This window comes from Mustela nigripes, chromosome 13 (genome assembly GCF_022355385.1).
Source record: "Mustela nigripes isolate SB6536 chromosome 13, MUSNIG.SB6536, whole genome shotgun sequence".
NCBI lineage: Eukaryota > Metazoa > Chordata > Mammalia > Carnivora > Mustelidae > Mustela > Mustela nigripes.
Window position 1 is genome coordinate 17229378 of NC_081569.1, and position 27763 is coordinate 17257140.

The window sequence follows — 27763 nt, forward strand, 5'->3', positions numbered from 1 at the left end:
TGCATGTTTTGTAATTTTTTAAAATAGACATTTTAAATAATATATTAGTAGGAATTCTGAATTCTGATTTTCCTCCCACCTGAGAATTATTGCTATTTCTATTTACTTATTTGATATTCATAGTAATTTGCCTTGACTAAAAATATGAAATCCATTTCCCCACAATTTGTGACCATTGATGTCTCTGTGGTAATGTCTCTATGTTCTTTTTTCCCTCCTTATTTTTGTTCTTATTTTTAAGCTTAGCTTATTAGGATTTGTGCCTGTTTCTGTGTATCTTGGCGGTTGAACACCTTGAGGTATGGCTTCTGTCCTCTTTCAATAGATCTGTGTGTGGGTTCAAAAGCCCATTTACATTTAGGCAGTAATAGAGTACAAGAGTACCCTATTATTTTCTGTTGGGCTGCTTCACTGTTAAATTTCTGGCCTACCTGCCCAATTTATTGCTTGCTTCAATCAAGAACATGCCTCAGCCTCTCATGTTCACTTGCAACCAAAATTGTTACTAATTATTAAGGACAGTACTAGGTGTGGGTTTTTCACCTTTTGTTCCAGATCACGTCAGCCCCCTCCAGCGGTGAAACTGCCAGTTGTTTGCCCCCTGCCCAGCTGTCTTAGGACTGTTGTACTAACCAGGCTGGGTGGAAGGATGGGAACCACCCCAAGTGAGCCTGTCACATACTTCTCTTCTTCTTATTGGAAGTGTCATAGTTTTTCATGAATATGTGCTTTTCCATTTGGTCAGTTTCCAGAGTACTGAAACGGTTGCTTTTGACAATTTCATGTAATTTTATAGTTACTTTCTGGGCAGAGGATTTGGCAGCCTCCTCACTCCATCTGCTGGAAGGTCCAGCTTTTCTTTTTGTTTCTTTTTTGGTTATGGTTTGCCTGGCATGTGTTTTTATCACTTTATATTTAATCTACCCATGTATTTATATTTTAAATGGATTCCTTTTATACTAGCATCTTGTATTTAATCCAGTAATCTCTTTTCATTGGTATGCTTGGGCTATTTGCTTTTTAATGTTATTATTGACCTTATTAGATTTAGGCTTACTGTTTTATTATTAGTTTTCTGTTTGTCACCTCTGATTTCGTCTTTTTATTCCTTCTTTACTGCCTTTCTTGTTATTACTCAAATGTATTTTAGTATTCTGTTTGAATTCATTTATTGGCTTTTGGGGCTTATCTTTTTATTCATTTTGTTGTTTTGAAGATTTTATTTATTTATTTATTTGAGAGAGAAAGAAAAAGAGAGTGCACACAGGTTGGGGGAAGAGCAGCGGTGAGCTGAGAGTGGAGCCTGACTTGGGGCCTGACCCCAAGATCATGACCTGAGCTGAAATCAAGAGTTGGATGCTTAACTGACTAAGCCATCCAGGTATCCCAGGCTTATCTCTTTTCTGCATTAGAACTTACAATATAGATATCTTTCAAAATCTACTTGGAAATTTCTTTTGCTTTCCTCCATCAACCTTTTATTGTTATACTTACCAGAAGTAGTACATCTGTATACACTGAAAATCATATCAGTGATGTTACGATTTTTGCCTTCAGCAGTCATGCACATCTCGAAACACTTAAAAGGAGAAAAATAAATAGTCTATTGTATTTACCCAGTTTCAGTAACTCTTACATTTGAAGACATAATGGCATAACAGAAAATTTGGTGAAAGACATACATTTATGGATTTAAAGAGCTCAGCTAAGGGACGCCTGGGTGGCACAGTGGGTTAAGCCACCGCCTTTGGCTCAGGTCATGATCTCGGCGTCCTGGGATCGAGTCCTGCTCAGCGGGGAGCCTGCTTCTCTCTCCGCCTCTGCCTGCCACTCTGCCTGCTTATGTGCCCTCTCTCTCTTTCTCTTTCTCTCTCTGACAAATAAATAAATAAATAAAAGCTTAAAAAAAAAAAAAAAAACTCAGCTAAGAGGGCCTGACTGGCTCCATCAGTAGAGCATGTGATGCTTGATCTTGGGGTTGTGAGTTCAAGCCCCACGTTGGGTATAGAGTTTACTTTAAAAGCTCAGCTGACCCCAACTAAGATAAATTCAGAAAAGTCATTTATATATACATCATAATCAACCTGCTAACAACTAAAGTTAAAGAACAAATCTCGAAAGCACCTGAAGAAACCACGATTCAAATGACTGTAGGGTTTTCCTTGGACACCATGAAGGCTGGAAGACAATAGAACAGCATCTTTAAAGTACTGAGGAGAAAGAATGGTCACCCCAGAGTTCTGTATCTAATCAAAATAATCTTTAGGAATTACAGTGGTAGAAGGACACTCCCAGGTAAAGGAAAACTAAGAGAATTTGTTGTCAGCATACCTACTCTACAAGAGATGCTCCAAGTTTTTCAGTCTGACTGATGTGACAGAAGCAGGAATCTTGGATTTTCAGGAATGAAGGAAGAGTTACTTCATCCTGTTGCCCTGGCCTCGGTGTCATCTTCAGACTTGAGCACTTTTGCTAGATTTATGTTGGCTGAGTGTTTTCAAGTTTTTAACTGGAGCCCACACTTTGGATTCTGTTTCTTTATTTCTACCTGATATTTTGCTACACCAGGCTTATTTCGTATTTCTTGTATTTAAGTTAGAATCTTAGATAACTCTTGTTTGACCCAATCGCTTTCTAAACATGTACTCCCCTCCCCCACACCAACAAAAAGAAGGGAAGATAGGAAGGAAGAAAGAAAAAAGAGGGAAACAACCATTAAAGACTCTTAAAGAGGGGCATCTGGGTGGCTCAGTGGGTTAAGCCTCTGCCTTTGGCTCAGGTCATGATCTCAGGGTCCTGTGATCCAGCCCCGCATCGGGCTCTCTGCTTGGCAGGGAGGCTGCTTCCTCCTCTCTCTCTGCCTGCCTCTCTGCCTACTTGTGATCTCTGTCAAATAAGTAAATAAAATCTTTAACTAAAAAGACTGTTAAAGGATAAACTGAGGGGGGGGCGCCTGGGTGGCTCAGTGGGTTAAAGCCTCTACCTTCTGGTCAGGTCATGATCCCAGGGTCCTGGGATCAAACCCCGCATCAGGCTCTCTCCTCAGCAGGGAGCCTGCTTCCTCCTCTCTCTCTGCCTGCCTCTCTGCCTACCTGTGATCTCTTCTGTCAAATAAATAAATAAAATCTTAAAAAAAAAAAAAAAAAGAATAAACTGAGGGGGATGAAGGGGGGGGGGGGGTGGGCTAGATGGGGATGGGTGTAAAGGAGGCCAGTAGATGTCTTGAGCACGGAGTGTTGTATGTGGGTGATGAATCACTGAATTCTGCTCCTGAAGCCAACATTGCACTATATGGTATCTAACTAGAACTTGAATAAAATTTTGGCCAAAAAAATATACTTTGCATTGACTGAGCTTAAGCAAATATATTTCTTAATCAATTGTTGAAGTTAGGATGCCATTTGTAGTCCTAGATTTGCGTCCTAGTATAAAATGGTCATAAAAATTATGCTCAATTGAGTCTATCTGAGAAGCTATTTAATTTTTATTTCTCTCTTTCCCACATACTTTCACGGTTTGACAAAATCATTAATTTCCTAATCACATTATAGACAGTATTCAACTCAGTACTTTAATGGGAATCATAGCTCAAGTTTTTTATAACACTTGAAAAGGCCAAAATATTGTAAGCTACTAAGAATAATGTCCTTTTGTTGTACTCATGCATTTAATATGTGCAGTCCTGCATGTTTCAGATTTAATAAAATGCTTTTATTCATCTCACATAGGAAGTAAGAAATGTCAACTTTTCATTCTCTTTCCCATCCCTCAGTACTTTGACCTTTGGTACTGACATTATGTGTGTTCCTTTTTTGGTCAAAAGTGTTATTAATTTTAATCTCTGAAATATATGTGCATGTCTGCCAAAGCAGAGTGTAAATATTGATCTGTTACCACTGTAAAAAGTAAATCATCACATTATGGAAAACTTAGAATCATAATCAAATATTATTTCCCCATCTCACAATACAGTAAGGCAATGCTGAATTGAAATGGTGGGCAGTTGGGGTGCCTGGGTGGCTCAGTTGGTTAAGCTCCCAACTCTAGGTTTCAGCACAGGTCATGATCTCAGGGTCTTGGGATTGAGGCCTGTGTAGGGCTCCTGCTCAGTGCACAGTCTCCTTGTCCCTCTGACTCCCCGTCCCTCCCTTCCCCCACTCGTGTCTGCTCACATGCTCCCTTGTTCTTTCTTTTAAATAAATAAATAAGTCTTTATTGGAAGAATAAAATGGTGGGCAGTCGCAAGCTTTAGTAATTTTTGCGACCATATCCAAACACTTTTTTACACGTTTAGTTATTTTGTAACCAGTGATTAAAATAATTGATTTTGCTTGCTCCCATGGGATTTTTAAATACATTTTTTGAATTTCTTTCAATATGTGGTTTAATAGAGACTGCAATTCAGAAGTATTGATATAATTTTAACTTTTTCATTAAAAAATTTAGTTTTTAGGACTGGCATCACCATACTTAGAGTATAAGAATCTAGAAGCTTTAACATTATCTTTGACCATTTTTTTCTTCCACTGTTTTCTGTTTCTAATCAAGCGTACCTGATGCTTTTCTTAAAATACCTCTGGAATTCTTTACATTTGTCACACTGCTGGTGTTCTAGTCAAATGTCTACTTGCTTTCTCAGCCAAGAATCCCTTTCCATTCCACTGCTTTTTATATATCCATCATTCTGGTTTCTAATAAAGAGTGCTGTTATTCTGGAGGAATCTGTAGGACATGTCAGTTTCTCACTGCCGTGAGTCCACGCATCTCTCCCCAGTTTCACTGCCACTCGTGTCTGCATGAAGGCCTCACAAGGAACTCATTTCCTACTCTTCTCCCATGGGTGTCTTTGATGCTTGTTAGGCTCCGAACAGCCCCTGGGCCTGCTCCATTATTATTTCACTTCCGTTCCTTTCCTGGTCTCTCAGCCCCGCCCCCAAGCCCTGCTGGCAGCGCTGTGTCCATTTTCCTCTTCAGCTATTCAAGTACCTGGCTCCTCCAGTACATTTTGCAAAAGTTTCTTCCACCTCTCATCTACCTCTTCTTCCTCTGACCTCCAATCACACATCATCTCTCTCTCTCTCTCTTTTTTTTTTAAGGATTTTATTTATTTTAGAGAGAGAGAGCAAGAGAGCACATGTGAGTGGGAGGAGGGGCAGAGAGAGAGGAAGAAAATCTCAAGCAGACTCTGCCTTGAGCCCAGGGCCTAAGGTGGGCCTTGATCTCAGGACCCTGACATCATGATCTGAGCCACCCAGTTGCCCCAAACATTGTTGCTTGTATGCCCAGGGATTCTCAATGGCAGATACCTTGTCGTATTCTCTCTGCACCTTGACCCCATGGTGTGTAGCTGATTGGTTGCACTTCTGTCCTGTTTCAGTCCTATAGTCACTTTACAAAGCAAGGTGAGGAAGGTTTCTAGTTGCTGCTTATCCAGTGCTAGGATGTGATGATTCCTCCCTCAACTCCCTCACCTTACACATCCCAAATTAGAAGCATTTTGTGTGTGTGAATTAGGTAGGTAGATTGGCAGGCATATCTAACTGAAATACTGTGCTAATGGAACCAAGAATGAAATTGACTCCCGTGTGCATCAGTTAGGTTCAAACAGAACAAAGCTCCAATTAAACACCATAGACAGTTCCCTGAATCCTCCCTGCCCGTATTCAAATGCTTACATTGCTCAGCAGGAGGGAAATTGGACAATGAAGTATGAATATCCCAGCATAAATCCCTTGTAATGTTATAAAAATAACTAGAAATCAATACATTTTGTACTTGTATTACTTTTATTAAAAACAGTTACTAAAAATGCTCTGGGTAACTGTCTCTAACGAAGACTGACAAACTTCTTCTGCAAATGGCACGATAATAATTATTTTTAAGCTTTGCCGGCCACATATGGTCTCTGCTACATATTCTTTCTTGTTCCTGTTTTTGCTGGGTTTTTTTCGCCATCTTTTAAAAATGTAAAAACTAGTTTGCAGACGGCATAGAGAGTTTGCCTGGGAGCCCGAGTTTGCCAGCTCCTGGTCTGTAGCAGTAAGAAAACGTAGTCTGTGTAACCGGGCATCCCATAGGGGAGATTTTCTGTCCAGGAGAGAAGACATTGCTAATAGTAACCCAAGCCCTGAACAAACTGGGATGTGCCTAGGTGGGGGCAATAAAGTGGTGGGAATATGGGAAACCTTACCCTGAGGGGAATGGCTTATGGAACAGCCTCAGGATTAGAGAAAGCAGAGAGACACCCTCCCTGGACTTCAACTTGGAAGTTCCACAATGTGGAAGAGGTAGACTTGCCCTACACGACCCTTGCCGTGGAGCCTTGAGCGGATGAAACTCACAGAATAAAGGTCCATTCCCTAGAGACTGCTTAGCAGCGCTTTCTGTGCCCGGAGAGGCTTCATGGTGGTGATTTTTTCCTGAAAAGGATGAAGTACCTTGTAAAGAACTTCCTAACCTTCAGAACCAGGGATTTGCCATAATAAGGAACATAACTGTACTCACCATGGAACAGATTTCTAGAATCGGTGTCATTAACGAGGGAATATTCAAGTGAATGGAAAGACTTCATTTGGATGGAATGAAAGTAAATCTTCCTAGGATGTGTACACTTGGAGTGGGTTTTTAAAAAAGGAACCACGTGGCTGAACAGTGTCTAAAACTGTTGCCTACCAACAATTTCATCTCATTATATTCTTCGCCATTGTGAACATTTCCAAGAGGCATCTCAATTCTCAGGCCACATAGTTTTCTGTCTAGTTCACATAAACGAAGTGCACTTGCTGGGTTACTATAATTTGTTTCTAAGTCTTCTACTATGTACTTAGAAGGGAAAATCACAAGAGCAGCAAAGCCCAGGTACCTGGAAGTCACCGTAAGTGTTCTTTTCCTACGCCAGCAACAACTTTTGATTCATCAAGAAGCAGAAACCATAGTAACAGACTTCTGGCTCATATTCGCTACTTTGTGTCTCTCCTTTTTCCAGGCCAGCATTCTTCTCCATTAAAACAAAACAAAAAAAGTTCTAGCAGGCTAATTTAAAGATACCTACCTCTGCCAGATTGTTTGCTTACCTTGGCATTCACGTCTATGAAATTGCCGCAGCGACTGATTTTATTTGTTTTGAACTGTTAACAGTATTGATTCATTTTATTTAATCTAATCAGGATGCGATTTATCTTAATTCTGATTTTGGTTGTAGAGGTTGGCGATTTGAAGGAGCTGCAGACACTAGACATTTCTACCAATCGTTTGCTAAATTTACCCGAGAGGCTTCACATGTGCCTTTCTCTGCAGTACCTCACCGCGGACCGCAATCGTCTATGGTGCGTGCCGCGTCATCTCTGCCAGCTGCCCAGCCTCAACGAGCTCTCCATGGCTGGAAACCGTCTCGCATTTTTGCCACTTGGTAAGTGATCGTGTTTGGCTGGCAAAGCCAAAAAAGCCAAAGACAGAGACAGAAAGCCTTTGTGTGCTTGACTAGGAAGGATAGGGTAGTTTCCTTCATTCTGCTTATCTTCAATTGCCTCTCTAATCCACTTTTGCCCTGAACAAAGCATCAATCCTGGTTAACAAAGTTGATTTCAGCCCAGGATTTCATATGATAAAACGGAAATCTGTACGTAAATGTGGCTTAGAGACAAAATACAGGTGATAGGAGATGATGTACTCGAATGAAAGCATGTATGTATGTATATATAAGACCACAAAATTGATGGGGGATATTGAGCAATATGAAAGGATAGCTACTGGTACAAAGCTATCTGTCTAGATGTTGAATTCTACAGAGAAAAATTTGTATTGGTTATCCTAATGATTAGTATTGTCGGATAACCAGACTACACAATTTTTAAAAACTTTACAATTGGCCGAACTGCCTGCTGAGCTAGAAATGTCACCCTGGCTAACACATAACATATTATTCACCGTAGATTTCTGTGGCAGGCCCATTTTAATAAAAGAATACATTTATTTTCACTGAGAATTGCATTATTTTGTTAACTTGTAAGAAACAAAGGTGCCATTAAAAAAAAAATTAAAATAGGAAGCCCCACAGAACCCTACACTGTCATAGTAAGCCTCCTATGATTGTATTCATGAAAGCATTTTTTGTAATGAATAATTTATCCCTGATGGCAGTGAAGTGAATAATTTACTAGTCCCTGAGAGGAAATATTTTCTACCATAATACAGTACACATATTATTTTCAATTAAAAATAACTGGGAAATCTGAAAATCAGTTTGAGTAATACTGAATAATTATCCAATTTTAAAAATTACTTTTCTATAAATATAATTAAATTTTGTACTTATAAAATTAGCAAAATGAAATAAGACCATTTCAGAAGCAAGTTACATTTCTAAGAAACCAGAGTTTTCTTTCAAGTGAGAAAAATATCAAGTATAAATAGATTTAAAAAATAAAATGCCTGCTGGGTAAACCACAGGTTGTGAAACCATTGCAGCAGTGAGGCACCAACCTACAAATCCAAAGATCCAGGTTCTCACCTGGTTTCCCCCACCTTGCAGTGCATGCCCTGGAGTAAACCACCAGAGCGTCTCTGAGCTTCATTGACCTTACCTGTAAACCAGAAATAATAACATTTATCTTGTTGACTTTAGAGTTATTTTGAAGTCCAATAAGATAGCGTGTCTGTAAGAACGCTACAGCCCCGTAAAAATGCAGATAACTCAACTGAGAAGATAGAGCTTTGGGATTACCATATCCTGCTTTTTAAAAGTTTCCATCCTCCTCATAGTCATACCCTCTCTAGTAACCCCTGAAACTTGTATTTACCACTTTCTAAGAGCTGCTGCCTGTACCGATGCCAACTCCCTACCAACAGATGGCCAGGATGTTGCAGGCAATGCCGATCCGTGAATCAGGGAAGGGGGGGAGGGAAGTAAAGGATGTGATGGTTTGATCTGCGTGACGTAGAACTCAGTGGTCTGACGTCAGCATTCGCGGTCAGGCAGCACATCCCATTACAGGCAACCATGCTTTCACTCTCAGGTGTTCCCAGAAACAGATTCGCTTGTTAAGTCTGGAGTTGCTGGTACTATTGTTCATAGAATCATTATTATTACTGTTGTTGTTACTACTGACCACGTCTACAGGGAGTGTCTCCATGAGTCATAGTACTGTAACTATTTGTAAGAACAATCATTTATTGAATTAGGTATTCTGTTAGGCATTAGAGGTATTGTTAGGTATTAGAGGCTCTCTAATTTAATTATTACAGAACCTGTTATTACAAAACTTATTGACAACCTGTTTACAGATGAGGAAATTGAGATTCAGAGAAGTTAAGTAACCTACCCAAAAGCACAGCTAGTGAGAGACAGAGACTCTGTCTGATCTAAACTCCTCGTCCTTTCCACTTTGACATGCTATCTCTACATCCCAGGCCTGATCCCTCTGCAAAGGGACCTCATTTGGAGTAAGGCTGAACTTGGGGCTCCTGGGTGGCTCATTGGATGAACACCCAGCTCTTGACTTCAGCTCATGTCATGATCCCAGGGTCATGAGATCAAGCCCCACATCCGGCTCTGTGCTGGGCGTGGAGCCTGCTGAAGATTCGCTGCCCCTCCACCCATACCTCTCTCCCTCCTCTAAAAAAAAAAAAAAAAAAAAAAAAAAAAAAAGATAGGAATAGGGCTGAACTATACTGAACATCTTTCTAGTTGTGTAGCCACCTCCAGTGTCAAATGTGGGCAGCCATTTTGTATTCAAACACTCACATAGACACTCCAGTTGGCCCAACTCAGTGTCTGTCTCTACTCACTTAGTAGGGTCGGTCTGCCAGAGGGTATAGCTTTGTCTCACCTGCCCAATCTGGACATCAGCCAGGTGCTCCCAGTTACTTATTTCTAATCTGTCTATCATCAGCAGGTCATACAGCAAGAAAAATCATATAAAAGTTTAGGCCATTTGTCTGGCCACTTCAACCTCCGTGGTGTTCCTGATTCCTTAATTTTATGCTGCTCACAACTTGCTTTTCTTGTATTCTTGTTTCTTCCATCAGATACGCTTTGTCTCAAGTCTAAACCATTCATTCATCCAGCAACTGACTCCATCCTGCCTGTGGCTCTGATCCACAGCTCTGTTCTCATGTCCGATACCAAAGGTACACTTAAACCAGAATGTTATCTAGCTCTAGGGCTCTAGAGCCCAGGTCCTGCTGAGAATCCCACATATAATCAAAATTTTTTCAGAGACTTTACCTATTTCACAGAGAGAGAGAGATCACAAGTAGGCAGAGAGGCAGGCAGAGGTGGGGCGGGGGGAGCAGGATCCCTGCTGAGCAGAGAGCCCAATATGGGGCTCGATCCCAGGATCCTGAGATCATGACCTGAGCCAAAGGCAGAGGCTTAACCCACTGAGCCACCCAGGCGCCCCTATAATCAAACTTTCTAAACTAAATGAATCTTGTTTACCAATCTTTAGCCTGTAGGTCCTGTCTCAAGTCCAGCTGGGCTCCAAGCCCTTCATCTTACCTATTCTCCCTACCTCACTATTTTCATCCAGTCATTGCTCCTTATTGCCCTGGTCATTTGCTACTCTTATGACCTATCATTGTAGCAATGACATAGCCAAGCCTGTGGGGGTGGGGGGTTGGTGACAGTGATGTTGGGAGAAGAGAGAAGCCATTCCAATAGGAACTTGACCACTTTGGGTTTGCTTTGTATGGTATGCTGAATGTGTCCAGCAGCATATGGCAAAAATGGCAGTGCCTGGTGCAAGGTCATAGAAGGGATGGGGTCGTTGGGTCAGAGGGACAGTCCATTACACAGTGCCTAGCTGCTCTTCTGCTTTGGCGTCTCAGGAACTTATTTGCTGGGGCATCTTCTTTGTGCATTGTGGTAAGCGCTGGTGTGGGTGAGGAACGGGCATCTCTTCTTCAGCACTCAGATTCAGTGCTGAGTGCAGCCTTGCCAACTGCTCTCTGTCTCTAGATGTCTGGTCATGCCAAAACCTTGCCTTCTGTGTTCAGAGAGGTTTTCTTTGTGAACTGGTCGATATGGTGTCAAAGATCATGTGAGGAAGAAGGATCCGCCCTGAGCTCTGAGGAGGGTCCCTCACAGCAGTCAAGGTGACCGCAGCTCTCCAGCCTGGGGCCACGGACACCCAGGAGACAAGCAGTTTCACACTCCTGGTTGCTGTCCCGGCTCACAAGGCTCATGGCCCTGGCAGGACTTAGGCCTGTGGATAAGGTTTGATTTTACCAGAGAAAGACATACAAGCAAGAGGAGGAGGGTAGAAATTATCCACTTAGAAAGGAACAGGCTGCCTGAAGCAGTGTTCCGCCCAGGCCTCAGACTGATTCTTTGAGGACAGCAGGAGCCCAGGATTAGGAAGCAGATACAAGCATAGGTGGCCTTTGTCCCCAGTTATATAGGGTGAACCTTTGTAAAGAAGTGAGAGTGACCGCCAGAGAGTAGCACCACCATGAGACAGCCAAAGAGTGTTTCGGGAGACTGGAGACAGGATGATCTGTTACATCCTGACAAAAATGAATCTGACAGAACTATCAGCGATCTTCTCCACTTTGTTTTTGGGTTTTGTGGGAGTTTTGTTTTTCTGTTTTGTTTTTAATACCACGAAGGTGGCTTTGGAAAGGAATTCAGCTAGGTCTTTTGGAGAAAAGGAATTACATCCATCGCTGTCCCGCCACAGAGTTTGTGCACTTGAAAGCTTTCTTTGAACTCCATTCTGATAAACACAGACCGTCTAATGCTTCGAATGCTGCGAACCACGGCGGACGGAGTCAGATGGAGCATCCGGGGGCGGGCGCTGCCTTTCCTCAACAACCAAACTGTTCTTGGAAAGCTAGCAAATAGGGTTGTCTCTTTACACACAAGATACCTTTACACACAAGTTACCTTGTGTAGAAAAAAAAGAAACAGTTTATGCCAAGTAGGGAGCAGCCCCTTCTTTCATTACAGTTAGGAGATTGTAGTTAGGAGATAGTGTGTACACACACACACACACACACACACACACAACTAAAGTGTTCATATAGAAACCTCTTCTGTTTCAGTGTGATTCTGTGAGCACAGTACAGGAGCTTGAAAGTTTATGAAATGGATGCTAGTATATCACTGTCTGGGATTAGAGGTGGGAATCCTGTTTTGGGGAGTTACTTGCTAAACTCAGTTGCCTGCCACAGAAAGTTGGCTTAGAAGAAAAACAAGTTTTTATGGGACTTCTTAAAAGAATGTCCTATTTTAGCATCCTCAGAAAACAACTGCAGAAGGTATATGTAGGATGGCTTAAGTAATGAGTAAGACTAGGTAAACCACAACGCTCTTTGAGGACATTCTTTTTAAGATGAAGAGTTGCATCAAGAAAGAAGGATGCTCCTATTCTAATGATACCATGATAATTGAGTGACATATTAGTCTACAAGCAGAAGCTTTCTCCACAGCAGTGACCGTCACTGAAGAGGACGGGGAAACTAATCACTTGAGCCTCATGCTATGAGATTTACTAGAGGTTTTGAAATGAGAGTATTTGCTGTTGATTCAATATAGTTCTTCACACTAAATAGCTCCCAGAGTTGTGACTCACCTCTGGGCTTCTGAACGTGTAGGAAAATACAAAGGAAAGGTTTTTGGTTTGTTTTTTTTTCCTCTAAGGCTTTTTTATCAGTTGTTCCTGGTCTCTCTTGCATAGTTAATAAGCCCGATTATTCAGTAATGTTCACAACTTATTTAATGATGAATAATAGATGTAAGTACTGTGAGGTTACCCAGGCACAAATTGGCTATGGAAGAGCATCCTTTAGTTGGCCCCCAGGAAGCACTGTGTCATTTAAACTCAATGTCAGTAACTCCTGTAGTTTAAGAAAATGAGGAGACAAAAGTTGCCCCCAAATTAGCAGGTAGAATTTTTAAAAGATTTTTATTTATTTATTTGAGAGAGAGAATTTTTTTTTTTTTTAAAGATTTTTATTTATTTATTTGAGAAGGGGCGGTTAGGGTTAAAGAGGGAGGGAGAAGCAGATTCGCCACTGAGCAGGGAGTCCAGTGCAGGGCCCAATCCCAGGACCTGGAGATCACAGCCTATCTTGAAGGCAGGCACTTAACTGACTGAGCCACCCAGGCACCTCAGCAGGTGGAATTTTTGACTGTTAGAAAAACAGTGAGCGAATTCTTAACCAAGAACATTTGGCAAATATCAATGAGATGTATAGGATATTCTAGTACATAAACTAGCATGTAGTGAGCTGAAAACTTAGTGGAAAATATCTTTCTGCTGATAGAAAATCATTTGGGTTTCTAAACCAGTCCTAGATCCAGTCCTTGGAGAGTCTGGTAGTACAGTGTGTTGTTTCCTCTGGAAGAGTTACTCCATGTGCCAAAGACTGGCGCTTGTGGGTGAGGCGACCATTCCATCGCTGCTATGGATTATACACTGTGACTTTGATAGGGAGGTAAAACCGGCCCTTTGATCCCATAATGGGAGCTCCCTCCAGTTTTCTGTAGTACTGGTAGTTGCTTTTTCCTCTATAGGGGTTAGATACCTTGTATAGAAAAAAACGAAATAGTTTGTGCCAAGTCGGGAGCAGCCCCTTCTTTCATTGCAAATGGCGTATTAGACACAAATCTGTTAACTGTACTTGGTTTTTTATTGCTTCTCGTTCTCGTGTGCTCTGACTTAGAAAGTCAGGAAGAGAATCACTCTTTCCTATTTTTGAGAAAATATTTAAGTCCATGCAGTGAAACTAGTAAATTTCAAACCAGCGGAAACTAGATGGAAACCAGCTAATAATCCTGTGATCTCAAACTCAGAGATGAATGTAAACTGTACTTTGCTGAACCATGAATGTATTTGATCTGCAGTTTGAAGAGCTACCGCCTTGAGGTCTTTGTTTAATGGGAACTGTTTGCAAAGTTGTGTGGCCTTAAATAAGTCCCGGTGCTTAAAAAGTTTGTTCTAGTACAGACCAGAAGTCCCGGTGGTTGGAATTAGTCCTATGTTTGAGTAGAAGTTATGATGACTGCTTTCCAAGGAGAGACCCAAACATGCCACTGAAATTGTGTTCTGTTCCATGTTCTGTGGGGATGGTTGGGGATATCTCTAATCAAAGGCATAATGAAAAAGGAGAAAAGAAAGTTTTGATAACAAGGCTCAAAAACTAGTAATGAGAAGAAGTGAGAAAGAATTATTCTGTTAAAGTCCATGCAGACCTTGTTTCCGGAAAGTTATTATAACTTTTATTTCTTCATGAAAATGGATATTCAGTGCTCTTTTTTGGACCCTATCTTCTTGCAAGTATTTGTAACAAAAATTGTTTATTTGTCTTCATGCTGCTTACTCATCTAATCCTTTTCCACTGTCTTAATGATACCTCTGCTTTGTTTTTTTTTTTCACCACAGTGGGTCTTTGCTGTTGCCTTAAGGTTTTCTTAGGAAGTTAGTATGATTATTTAATAGGGCTTCTGTAGCATGGGCCAGACACTGGCTGTATTGTGCTAGTGGGTGAAGAGAGAAGTTCACTAGAATATATTTTTCTCTAAGTTTTGGAATAGGATTTGGGGCTGGGAAAGTGATTCATATGAAAAGATTTGCCCTGTTTTCTTAAATACCAGTTCTTTAAAGGGGTACAAATGTGATATTGTTCTAATGTCCATATTGCCCAAAGCAGCCTACAGATTCAATACAATTCCAATCCAAATACCAATGGCATTTTTCATAGAAGTATAAAAAATAATCCTAAAATTTGTATGGAACCACAAAAGACCCCAGACAGCCAAAGCAATCCAGAGAGAGAAGAACAAAGCTGGAAGTGTCATGCTCCCTGATTTCAAACCATATTACAAAGCTGTGGTCATCAAAACAGTATGGCACAGGCTCAAAAACAGATGTGTAGATCAATAGAACAGAGTAGAGAGCCCAGAAATTAACCCACACTTACCTGGTCAGTTAATTTCCAACAAAGTGGGCAAGAATATACAGTGAAGAAAAGCTAGTCTCTTCAAGAATTTTTGTAGGAAAACTGTACAGCAACATGCAAAAGAATGAAACTGCACCACTTTCTTACACCATATATGAAATTAAACTCAGAATGGATTAAAGACTTAGATATAAGACCTAAAAGCATAAAACACCTAGAAGAAGACAGGCAATTAACCCCTTTGACATTGGTTTTAGTCATGATTTTTTTGGATCTGTCTCAGGCAAGGATAAGAGCAAAAATAAACAAGTGGGATTATATCAAACTAAAAAGCTTTTGCACCGTGATGGAAACCAGCAAAAAAATTAAAAAGCAACCTACTGAATGGGAGAAGATGTTGCAAATGATATACCTAATAAGGATTCACATCCAAAATATATAAAGAACTCCTAAAACTCAATGTCAAAAAATAAACAAACTGATTAAAAAATGTTCAAAGGACCTGAATAGACGTTTGTCCGAAGAAGACATCAAGATGGTCAACAGACATACGAAAAGATGCTCAACATCATTCATCATCAGGGAAATATAAATCAAAACCACAATTTGGTATATCACCTTGTACCTGTCAGAATGGTTAATATCCAAAAAATAAGAAATAGCAAGTGTTGGCAAGGATGCGGAGAAAAAGAAACCCTGTGCACTGTTGCTGGGAAGGTACATTGGTGTAGCCACTCTGGAAAGTGGTATGGTGGCTCCTCAAAATACGAAAAATAGAAGTATATTATGACCCAGCAATTCCACCTGTAGGTATTTATCCAAAGAAAAAGAAAAAACTAATTAAAAAAGACGATGTACCATTATGTTCATTGCAGCTTTATTTACAATAGCTACAACACGAGAGCCACCTAAGTGTCTACTGATAGATGAATAGACAGGGAAGATGTAAGCTATACAGACAGTGGAGTTTTAGTCATAAAAAGGAGGGAATCTTGCTATTTGTGATAACATCGATGGACCTAGAAGGTATTATACTAAGTGAAGTGAGTCAGACAGAGAAAGACAAATACTGTATGAATTCACTTATATGTGGAATCTAAAAAGCAAGACAAACTAACAGTGTAACAAACTTATAAACTATAAGTTTTGTTTATAAATACAGAGAACATAGATTTCTGTAGAGAATAAAGTTATGGTTGCCAGAGTGGAGGGGGTGGAGTGATGGACACAATAGGTGAAGGGTAGATTAAGAGGCACGGTCTTCCAGTTAATAAAAGAAATAACACACAGTGATATAATGTACAGCATGGGAAATATGAGATTTTATTTATTTATTTTTGAGAGAGAGAGAGAGAGAGAGAGCGCACACAAGCGGGGCTTGGGTAGAGAAGCAGGCCCTCCATTAAGCAAGGGGCCAGATGCGGGACTCAATCCCAGGACCCTGAGATCATGACCTGAGCCAAAGGCAGATGCTTAACTGACTGAGCCACCCAGGTGCCCCTAATAGGGAATATAGTAATACAGACAGGAAATTTAGAAAAATAAGTAGTAGGAGGGTGCTTGGAGGGCTCAGTCAGTTAAGCATCTGCCTTTGGTTCAGGCCACAATCCCAGAGTCCGTGTATTGAGTCCTGCATCGGTCTCCCTATTCAGTGGAGATTCTGTTTCTCCCTCTGACCCTCCTCTCTCTCTCTTTCTCTCTCTCTCTCTAATAAATAAAAATCTTTTTAAAGAAATTAAAAATTTATTTTTAAAAAAATAAGTAGTAGGAAGTCTAGATCTTTGAACAGAATCTTTGCCAGCAAAATTTTTGTTACTTTGATTTTGGAACTGAGTTTTAAAAATAGTGACAAGAATGTGCAGTCCCAGGGAAATCTGGAAGATGTCAGTGGACTCTAAAGCAAAAATCTGGAATTTCTATCAGTCATAGTTTACAATAAAATTCTTCAGTTTAGGGGGGCAGGGAAAAAAAAACAGGTACAAGTCCAGCTGGGCAGCAGCTCGAGATGCAGAATGAAGACATTGTTCTCTCCAGCTGGCAGCCACAGTGCTGGAAGACTCGGTGTCGTAATTCCTGAGTCTGCTGGGCAGTCAGCATGAAGTCTCCTTCTCTGGGATCTTCTCTAAAGGAATTCTTGATATTTCTTGAAATTACTGCTTAAATCTGTAAGTCCGAACTACCCTCACCACTTATATGATCTTTTAAAGGAAACGAGGGGGAGAAAAATCAAAAAATAAAGGAAGCAAAGAGCTCTTTTGTTCATCATCTGTCTCCTTGGTTGTATCTCCGGACGTCACACCCGGATGCTTGGGCACAGTGCTGTCCTCTGGTACCCCGCCCCCATGCTGGGGAGTACCACCTCCTACATGATGTGGGAGTTCCCTGCTTATATGGAAATGACGTGTTTGGGGAGGCTGTCTAGCTAACATCACAGTGAACCAGGCCATCTGCTTTTAAATTCTGGCTCTGCCATTTAATTGCTGTGTGATCTTGGGCTTAGAAAGGCTAATTAATTTATCTAAGTCTCAGGAACAGGGTAAAATGAATACCTACTCATAGCATTATTGTGAGAATTAAATGAGATCCATTTAAAATACTCTGTCACTCATAAGTACTATGTAAGCATGGGGTCAACATAAGCTATTTTTATTGTTTTGCTAGACTGTTAGAAAGGGTTGGGACTGTGTGTGTCTTCACTTTCGTACCCCAACCATCTAGCACAGTGTCTGGCTCATTGCTTGTAATAATTTCTTTGTCACTTGAACTATGCAGCACAAATAGAGGTGCTGAAAAAAAAGAAAAAAAAAAGAATTAGAGATGCTGATGCTTGAATATTTAAACCAATAGCAAAAGAAGCCTTCAGTCATTCAAATTCATTAAAACCCATTTATTTTCACAATTGTCGATGATCTATGTAGAAAGCATCTTATTAAATTATAATTCACTGTGAAATCTTTGTGCAAGTTGAAGAGATCAGAAAGAATATGATTATGTAAAAGACTTAACGGAGTATGTGTGCATATGTTTAAAGAAACTAACACTGTATGTCAACTGTACTTCAGTAATTAAAAAAGAAACTAACACTTTAAAAGTCATTCTTCTGAAAAAGCGGTTGCAAAGTTCTCTTTGTAAAAGCCATGTAGGTAAATTTTTAAACTTGTTTTTAAGATGATTTTGGAATGCACTGTAAATTACTCTGAATTCATTGTGAAGAAACCCACATTTTATAATTACATTAAAAATGTAATCGTGACTAATAAGTACTATATCTGACTGATTGATACTTGAGATGACATGGACAGAGTCTTCCAAACAGCCTATATGGGTCTATTGCTTTGATGGTATAGTTTCTGCTACCCCATCATTTTGTGGAAGAGGATACATCATCACCTTCCCATAAAATAAATGAGTTTTATACTGGTAAGCGTGCAGTAAACAGATCCTACCTATTAAGTTCTGGCCCTTGTTGTTATTCCATGTTTGCTTTTACAGTAAAAAAGAACAGTAACCTAGCTACACAGGAGCGTTTTGTTCCTTCTTTAGCCGTGTGCACTGCATATGCCAGGGCCTTGAAGATGAAAAAAAAATAAAATAAAAAAGAATTGGAGTTTGTGCAGGACTGCTAGCATTTGCTAATTTCTTACTTAACAATACTTTGATCTGTGCATCTGGAAAAAGGGGGAAACATTTTAGACACAGTACAGCACTATTAAAAGCCACATGAAAAAGTTCTTTGTTGCTTTAGCATCTCTGCATGCATATGGACAGCTTCCTTGCTTTATAAAGTTCATGTACTGAGCATTTTTGCACAGGAACCTTAAAAAATAGTATTATCTGGTATACTGAATGCAAGGTTGGAGTATATTAAAATTAACAGAAGAAAACAAACCAGCTCATTAGCTAGTGTGCGAATGGTCTTTTCCAAAGTTCATGATCAAGTGAAAAACTTCTCTCTTAGGAACAGAAGGAATATTTCAAAATTTAGTAAGACAGAAAATACTTATATTTCAGCCTCATTATGATTACAAAATGCCATTCCATGGTGCTTGGGGTTTTGCGAGCAGAAAGTCTTTGGCCGAGAGCATGTTCTCATGAGGCTGTCACAGCTCTGCCAGGACAGCCTGTGACCTTGCCAGGTGTTTAGGGTTCGTGGCCTGGCCAGTCGGCTGTGCTGGGCCAGCCTGAGCAAAAGTTGCCCACTTCTCTTTATGATCTTGCACTGTTTTGTGATCTTTCCTTGTAGTCAGAGGAGAGCGGTAAAAGACGAGATATATCGAGAACCAGTGATTATGCCTCTGGTATTGTATACATCGTTGAGGCTTCTTGACAAGCCTGTGAGAGAAGTATTACTGTTTGGTTTTGCGGAGGAGGTAACAGGCCAGGAGCATTGGATTTGCCCCTCAGGTCCTGAGTCAGTTAGAAGTGGAAAGCCAGGATTCAGACTGCGTTCTGATGCCTATGACGTCGGTACTGCTTTCTTACTCTGGATGAGATTGCGTCAGGTGGAAAGATTAAGGGTCTATATCGAACACTTATGACTGTGGTGTTACACTTACTCCTATGTGATGGATTTTATCACAACTTTCAGCTTCAGTGAAAAATAGTTCAGTCCATTGGGGCATATGTAAAAAAGGACATTCCCCGACATGGTCAGGAAATAGGAAAAGAATTCTCTGGACTATCGAAAAATCTAAGAGAAGATCTAAACCAAATAGCATTTTTAAATCATTGACTCTTCATTTTTTACCCCCTATATAACTAAGATAGGAAAGAAGACAAAACCATATAGGAATTAGCCAGTGTAAAGGTTTTATTTAATTTTGTATTATGATCCTTGCGTGTAGCCTCATTTCATTTGCACAAGCTCTTTTGTGTATATTAGAGGGGAGAGGTGCTTCCTCTGTCATGTCCCATTTTTGTGTCCTTGACTCGAGGGAATGAATCCCTGTCTCTAGAGGCTGTTGGCTCCGACTCTTTTCTATGCAATTAAACTGTAGAAAAGTGTTAGTGCCGTTTGCTATGTGCCAAAGAGAACTCTTTCTTAATTGGCCTTCTGCTGTAGGGCCACACTTCCAAATATGTCACCTACTAATAATGAGAATAATAATAATTGCCATATATGGGAGAAGGTGTATGCCAAGGATTCTGCTTGATAATTTAGAAACTTTGTTAGTAATTCTCACCGAACTCAAGAGATAGAATTATTGGGGCGCCTGGGTGGCTCAGTCAGTTGGGTGTCTAACTCTTGGGTTTGGCTCGGTTCGCCATCTCAGGGTCATGGGATCGAGCCCTGCATCTGGCTTCATGCTCAACAGAGAGTCTGCTGGGGATTCTCTCTCTCTCCCCCTCCTCCTCTCCCTTCCTGCCACTTGTGTTTTCTCTCTAAAATAAGTAAATAAATCTTTATGAAGAACAAAAGAGCATTATTTTCTCCTTTATATGGTTAGTGAAACTGAGGACACCCATTTAGACACCCATTTAGGAAGTAGAAGAACAAGGATTCAGACCCAGGTTGTCGGACTCCAAGACTGTTCCTTACTCCATTAATTCGTATCCTCCACTCTTCACTGCCGCATAAGCTCAAGAATCTTTCCTCAAGTCCCGTAGGGGCTCCGAAAGGCAAATCTGAAGCCAGAGCTTTTTGCATTTTATCAATGTAGTTTCATTTTTGGAAAAATTCCAGTTTTCTATATGCCTTTCAAGTGTACAGATGTCTCTTTGTGATGACAGGATTTGTAGGCACATCAGAGAAGTAGTGAAGAAATCTAGAAAACAAATTCTTTGGGTAATATTGAGGCCTTTTCCAGTGCAAGTGGATTCTGGTATTTCTATCTCTATTTTTTTCCATCTATGTCCTATAAATTTCTAGCCTGTTATGCCAGCAGATATGTTATACACGTAAGACTATACATTATTTACATGTACTATATATTCTGATGCCTCAAAAAATATTGTGTAGTGATTTAACTTTCCCAGATTACATTCACATTCAGTTGTCATAACAACCTGGTAAGGTTGAGAGGCGAGGCACTATGGTGCCATTTAACGCCTTGCAAACTGAAGCTTTGCTCACGTGGCTAATAAGTGAGAGAACAGACGCATAAGCTAGGAACAGACAATTCACCAAAAAAAATATGTAAAGATGGCCCTCAGACATATTTGAAAATGTTCACACTCATAATTAGAGAAATGCAAATGAAGACAATGCCAAGATATCATTTCTCACCTATCAGAATGACAAAAACTTTTAAATAGGATAACATGTTTTAAAAACTTAGACTGGGAGAAAGGCAGTACCTTCATACATTGCTGGGGGGGAAGCAGATTGGTAGAATCCTTCAGGAGCGAAGCACCAAGAATCTGCCCGCCTTTTGACCCAGCAAGTCCACTTCGAGTGATTGATGCCAAGGGTACACCTCCGGGAATACTGATGTAGACATACACGTGTACAGGTGAATTCATACAGTTCCATATGTTTTATAGGTCTGTCTGCTACGAGCTCCTAGAAGGAATGGCATTCCCATACTAATGAGCACACACGGCCCTCTGATCATGGTTTGTAAACACTTATGCCCCAAGAAAAGGAATCAAGGCTCCTTGGAGAAAGTAGTTGATGTCAGGGCTAGAGGAGGGAAAACACAAGCTGAGCATGGAACATCTTGTGGCAGAAAGTAAGGAAGTACTCAAAAAAGGATGAAAACTTGTTAGAAGAACATAAGAGCCAACCTCAAGCTGCTCCTAATTGCCAACTGGAACATTTTGACTGATAAAATAAGTCCTAATGGTATTGGGTTTTTAGACCTTGTGATAAAATAAATACCCATGGATCCATACCGATATAAAAGTCAAATAAATGGGAAGGAAGGGCAGGCTCTTCCTTACAGAAGGGCAATTAATAAATGTAGACAGAGGGGCACCTGGGTGGCTCAGTGGGTTAAAGCTTCTGCCTTCGGCTCAGGTTATGATCCCAGGGTCCTGGGATCAAGCCCCACATCAGGCAGGCTCTCTGCTCAGCGGGGGACCTGCTTCCTTCTCTCTCTCTGCCTACTTGTGATCTCTCTCTCTCTGCCAAATAAATAAAAATCTTAAAAAAAAAAATGTAGACAGAAAGATGGTAATGGAAAATCATTGTTAGATAAATACTATACAATAATTATTACAAATGAGATCCATTGGTGCATGCTAAAATTAATATGCAAGATTTTGAGAAGGAACAGGATATTTACATAGCCTTGGCGCTATAGTAATCTGAAGGCTTGACCTTGGGGCGAGGTGGTGGGGGCGCTGCTTCCAAGATGGCTCCATTTTCTCTTCAGAGATCTGCAGGGGGGCCCTCATGACCAGCAAGTTATCTTCTTCCAGAATGAGTGATCCAAGGCAGAGAGTAAAGAGGAAGCCACAATGCCTTCTGTGGCTTACTGTCTGAAATCACACACCATTTCTGCCTATTCTGTTTGGTAGATACTGTTAAGCCACCACCCTGGGAAGGGGCATTTCTAGCCAGTAGCCCGAAAATTACATTTTCTCCCTGAGAGTTGCCACTTCCCCTTTTGATGCCCCCCAGCACTCCCAGCTTTGGTTCCTCTTTCTGTGTCTTGCTCCAGTGCTCGGCCTGGATGGATTATCAGGATCACTGAGATAGGACAAGCAGTGGGAAGGAGGAGGCTATATGGCCCCTTCCCTACCCGCTTCCACAAGGAACCCTTCCTCACTCAGTCTTCTGTCACCCACCCCCTTTCTGGAACTGATTGTCCAGAACCCATCTGTGAACCCATAAGACTTTCTACAGGCCTCCCTAGAGCAGTGATTTGTATCATTTTTCCTGCCTGTCTCCATCTATATTATATTGTATTCATATCTCTATCCTTAAAGTCGTACTTAATGGGTACATGGGTTTCCTTTTGAAATGTAAATACATTTAAGAACCTCATAATTCAGCTATCTGGACCTCTGTCTTTCCCAAACTGCAGGTCTGGGGGTAAGGAGTGGGGGGAGGGGGCGTGGAAAAGATGTCCTTCAGCCTATTGCCTATTGGCACAAGCAAAACTCCAGAAAATTCTTCAAAGATAGTGTTCTTGCTTCAGGGAGTAGAGGTTTTAGGAAGGCTGCTGAGGACTCTGTTCTATGGCAGTGAAGACAAAGACCATCCCCCCCCAACATTCTTGGGCACACGGAGGGCAGGAAGGGAGACTTCAACACTCGGAAGTGTCTCTGCTGCCTATGTTGGCCAGAGATCACCTTCCGTACTCTGTGCTGGACTCTTCACCAAGCCCCTCCTTCCAGCCATTGCCCCCTTGTTGCCCAGCTGCTCCTGGAAAACATCTGGCATCTGTCTCTTTCTGGCACACCTGTTCCTGTTGCACACCCTTCTCTCTGTACGCTCTCTCTTGCCTCTTCCCATTCCTGGTACATACCGTTAAATAGCAAAAAGTCAGCTGAGTACATTTGAAGATCTCATTGGCTTTATGAGGTGATAATGGGACAGCCTCCCACCTGGCAGGTCGAAAGGAGCTCCATCAAGCTGCAGGAAAGGAAAAGTTTCTCAAGGCAGAGAGGGAGCAGTCAAAAGAAAACTATCAGGAGAGCATGCATTGTTTTAGACAAGGTTGCCCTGCTGAGGGGAATGGATGGGGTCTAGGCAGTAAATTTCCTAGTGCTCACAAGGAAAGTCCATGTGGACTGGTTAAAGGTTACATTCCTGGGGGAGGTTGAAACTGCAATTAGGTTAGGTATCAAGGCCTGGTTTGGTGACGACGTGGCCTAGCATAAGCGACTCCATTCTGGACCAGTGGTTTTCTTTGTAACAGTACCCTTTCCAGTGCTTACTCACTGGCCTGCAAGTGGTGTCCACCTCATCGTAGGTGGCATTTAGGGTTCCCTTTGCTTCTTCCTCCCCCTATAGCCTAGGACAGTTTTTCCATTCTGACATTGGCCTTGCTCTAGAGACTTTAGCCCAGCCAGGGTCTGTTCCCCAGCCCTCCCTCACGTCTGCTTCCCCCTCTCCACCCAGGGAAGGTGAGACACAGTAGGTGATACAGGGGTGGAAATAAAGAGGGCTGATCTGACCTGCCGACTTTGTTCATATCACTTTTTTTTCCATTGGAGGAACATGAAACTGAATGCAGACCTACAGCCACCTTTATTCTTAATTTACAATTGTTTGTAAAAGGTCACAGAATTTTTAGGTGGAAAGGAAATCTCATCGTAATCTCTTCCTAGTTATCTCATTTCGCAGTTCAAGAAATCAAGGTCCGGGTGGGCTAAGTCATTTTTCTATGGTCACGTTTTCTGATGCAGAATCTAACATTCTAAGTGATATAGTTTCACATTCAGAGTTCGGTTAAATCTATAACAATTATGAGAACAAATTTTGATTTTTCCTAATATCATAGATTACATTTTACATTTCACATTATACTGGTACATATTTCTAGGAATTATAGTTCTTTTCTTTCTAATCCAGATCTAGGTCGATCTCGAGAACTACAGTACGTGTACGTGGATAACAACATTCACCTGAAAGGCTTACCATCCTATCTGTACAATAAAGTCATCGGGTGCAGTGGGTAAGGTTGATTTCATGTTTTATGCTATCGCTAAACTCTTTGCCATATTCATTTCAATTTCATTGTTTGGTCCTGATGTAACTTAGAAATAGGTGAACCATTTTGGATCACCCCATTCAGTTCTGTCTTTGGTCTTACTGTGTCAAACCAAATACCTTTAGAAGCTAAAAATATTGGACAAGCAATTTATAGTATTTTATGTCAAGGACAGTTAGTGAGCAAGTTGTTGATTATTTTCCAATCAAAAATGAATCCATGTGTACCATTATAAGCTCCATAGTCTCAGTCACTGAAACTGGAGAAATCAGCGTGAACTGAAAAGCTTTCCTTTCTCACCCTCCACTACAGTGACAGTTCTACTGTAGGAAGAGCTCTAGTATCTAGAACTTGACCATTTTGAAGTGTTTGAAATAGGCAACATTTGAAATAGTCTGTTAATACGAATCATGATTCTAGCAACCAACAGATGTTTCAGTTCAAAGGAAATGATAGGCCTTTATTGTCAGAGCAGCAATAATTTTTCCTTCCCAGACAGGCTTCTAGAAAGGAGGTTTCAGATTCTCCTTCTATAACATTGAGACAATCACCTTAAAGTGTTTCCCAGAGTGGTGTGAGATTAATACGGGGCAGCTCAACTACCAGAACCTACTTTTAACTGGCCTGCCTTTCCTCACATAAACAGCCAAAGGATATTTGGGATACCTTCAAGGCTACTTAGCCAGCATATTTGACTCTGTCCTTGTGATTCCAACACCCTGCATCAGCTGGCTCCTACTATATGTAGTTCTGGCAGGAAGAGAGCTGACACTAAGCTTGTGCATGGAGGACAGCCACTCCCCTGTTGGCCTGGCTCCAGGGGACGGGCCCTGAGCAGCGATTCCTCCAGAGAAGCCTTCCTTGGAGTAGTGGCCTTCCCTTAGGAAAAATTATACCATTGTTATCTTGGAAGAGCCTTCGATGACGCTTCGAAGTGCCCATATAGGCTGACGAAATGCAACTTCAGAGATGTATTTCGGAACCTTCTGTGAAGCAGAGATAATAGAACGTGCAGTGGGGTTTTTAGCTCAGTGATTTTTCGACAGCTGATTATGTGACAGCTGTGATACTACTCAGTCATTAATCCTAATGAGTTCTTAAAGGATCTGTAATACAGCCCAATTCTTCCAAGTGGAAAATAAAATACCCTCCATCACCAAGATATACGGAATGATGCAAGCGAGCTCCAAGGCTGAAGGCAGTTCTTCCCACATCTAAGCCTTCAGAGACTGCACTCGAGTCTCCAGCACAATTAAGGAATAGCTTTTACTTACGATAAAGAGCGTTCTACTTTGTCATATAGATTTGGATGTGATTGACTGCCAGAAAGTTCTATACATGCTGAGAGACATTTTTTCATCCTTGGATTGGTATCTGGTAGCAGAAGTAGTGAATTTTATAATTAATTTTCTTTGAGAAAATAAGTAGGATGAAACATGAAAATTATTAGCTAGTAATCTGCATTTACTGTTATAATTTATTATAGCTTCTTCCTTTGGAAGTAGTAATAAGAAAAATAATTATTCAAAGGATAGTATCAAATAATTGGTTTTGTGATATTAGTAGTTTTGGGAATAGAGGCAGCCCCACTTCCAAATAAACTGTGATCCAAAAGGCATTTTTAGTCTGTTGATTTAAGTCAGGATGTACTTCTCTCTAGAAGTAATTTTGGTGGTTATATTCCTGGCCAGTACATTAAAAGGTCATTTAATCCATTTTGCACCCCTGAAATTATATGATATTATATGAGAAAACGTCCTCTGAATTCTTTTTTTTTTTAAGATTTTATTTATTTATTCAACAGAGAGAGATCATAAGTAGGCAGCGATCATAAGTATTCAAGAGAGAGAGAATGGAGGAATCAGGCTCCCTGCCAAGCAGAGAGCCTAATGTGGGACTCGATCCCAGGACCCTGAGATCATGACCTGAGCCAAAGGCAGAGGCTTAACCCACTGAGCCACCCAGGCACCCCATACTCTGAATTCTAGCAGATGGTGGCTACCAAAGCCTGCCAACATAATTAAGGGTCCTCCTCCTTTGATCTCCTTTATCTCTCTCATTGAATATATGCAGAGGGACTTCCCTATTCCAACTCAAAGTGGAGCTGCCTTGGGAGAAGGAAGGGCCAGGGGTAGTACAAGATTCTGAGATAAACCTAATATAAAGAGCAAAAGGTACATGAGGCCTAGAAAGCGCGCTTCTCTATTCTGAGCAAGGATCTTTGTTCACTGAGTTCATTCAGTGAATGTTTATTGAGCAACTACTCTGGTCACTATGTTAGATAATGGGCCATATGGTGATGAGTAAGTCTAAGTACCTGGCCTTGTGGACCATGTAATCTAGACAGGACTCCAAATAAACAATAAGTCATTGATCAAACTTGGTGCTAATTCTCTTTAAGGAGATGAAATTTAAACTGAGACCCTAAGGATCAATGTACTTGCTTCTCCACGGCTCTCACAACTTCCTTCTTAGATGTAGGCCTGGAATATGAGAACATACTAGCTTCTGCTGTCTTGTACCATCTCTGAAACAACTACATCTTCTGATGGGGAGTCAAAGAGAATTAGAACAACAGAACAAAGTAAACAGAGCTTTAGAGGCTGTGGCACAATATGAAACGTCTGCTATACGTATAATTTGCATCTTGGAAGGAAAATGTAGAATCGGATATAGAACTGTAAATATAGCAAATAATAAATGTTGTACAGTTTCAAGAAACCTTAGAAGTCTCACACACTTATCTTGGATATTCAAGGAAGTAAAGTTAGCCTCTCCTTATTATATATTCACTTATTTGTCATATAATTATTGAGCATTAAGTAGCAAGTCAGCACTGTGCTAAGAGTTGTGGAGAAGACAAAGATAATGTAGATGTTTATCCTAATATGTAGAAGTAACTGTTAATACAAAAAATAAATAGCCTAAGAGAGGTAGAATGATAGAAATTTAGAGCATGGGACTATCTTTTATGACCTAGCCTTGAAGTTACACACTGTCATTCCTGTTACACCCTGTCGATTACACAGGACAGCCCTGTCCATTGCAGGGGGAGGCCACTTAAGAAAGGGGCTACTAGGAGGGGAGGATCATGGGCACCACTTGGAGACAGGCTATGCCAGCTTCCTTGCATCCAAAGCTCTTTGCCAGCTTCATGGAAAAGCATGATTTTTATTTGTCTGGGTCTTTTTTACTGTTACTATAGGAGTAAAGGTCTTTAGTTTTTCTGTATTTTACCCAGAAAGAGAAGTCCTTCCTGT

General features: G+C 40.8%; 1 protein-coding gene across 3 annotated transcripts in view; it reads left to right on the forward strand.

Moving 5' to 3' along the window:
- The window catches only part of LRRC28 (leucine rich repeat containing 28), a 158595-nt gene that overhangs the window by 90440 nt on the left and 40392 nt on the right, over positions 1–27763 (forward strand). For 2 of the 3 annotated variants that reach the window (XM_059371661.1, XM_059371660.1), the window contains exons 6-7: positions 7202–7408; positions 24365–24467. In XM_059371661.1, coding sequence (XP_059227644.1) covers positions 7202–7408; positions 24365–24467 — 310 coding nt within the window. The remainder of the gene's footprint in view (positions 1–7201; positions 7409–24364; positions 24468–27763) is intronic. The other variant, XM_059371662.1, reaches the window with a different exon arrangement.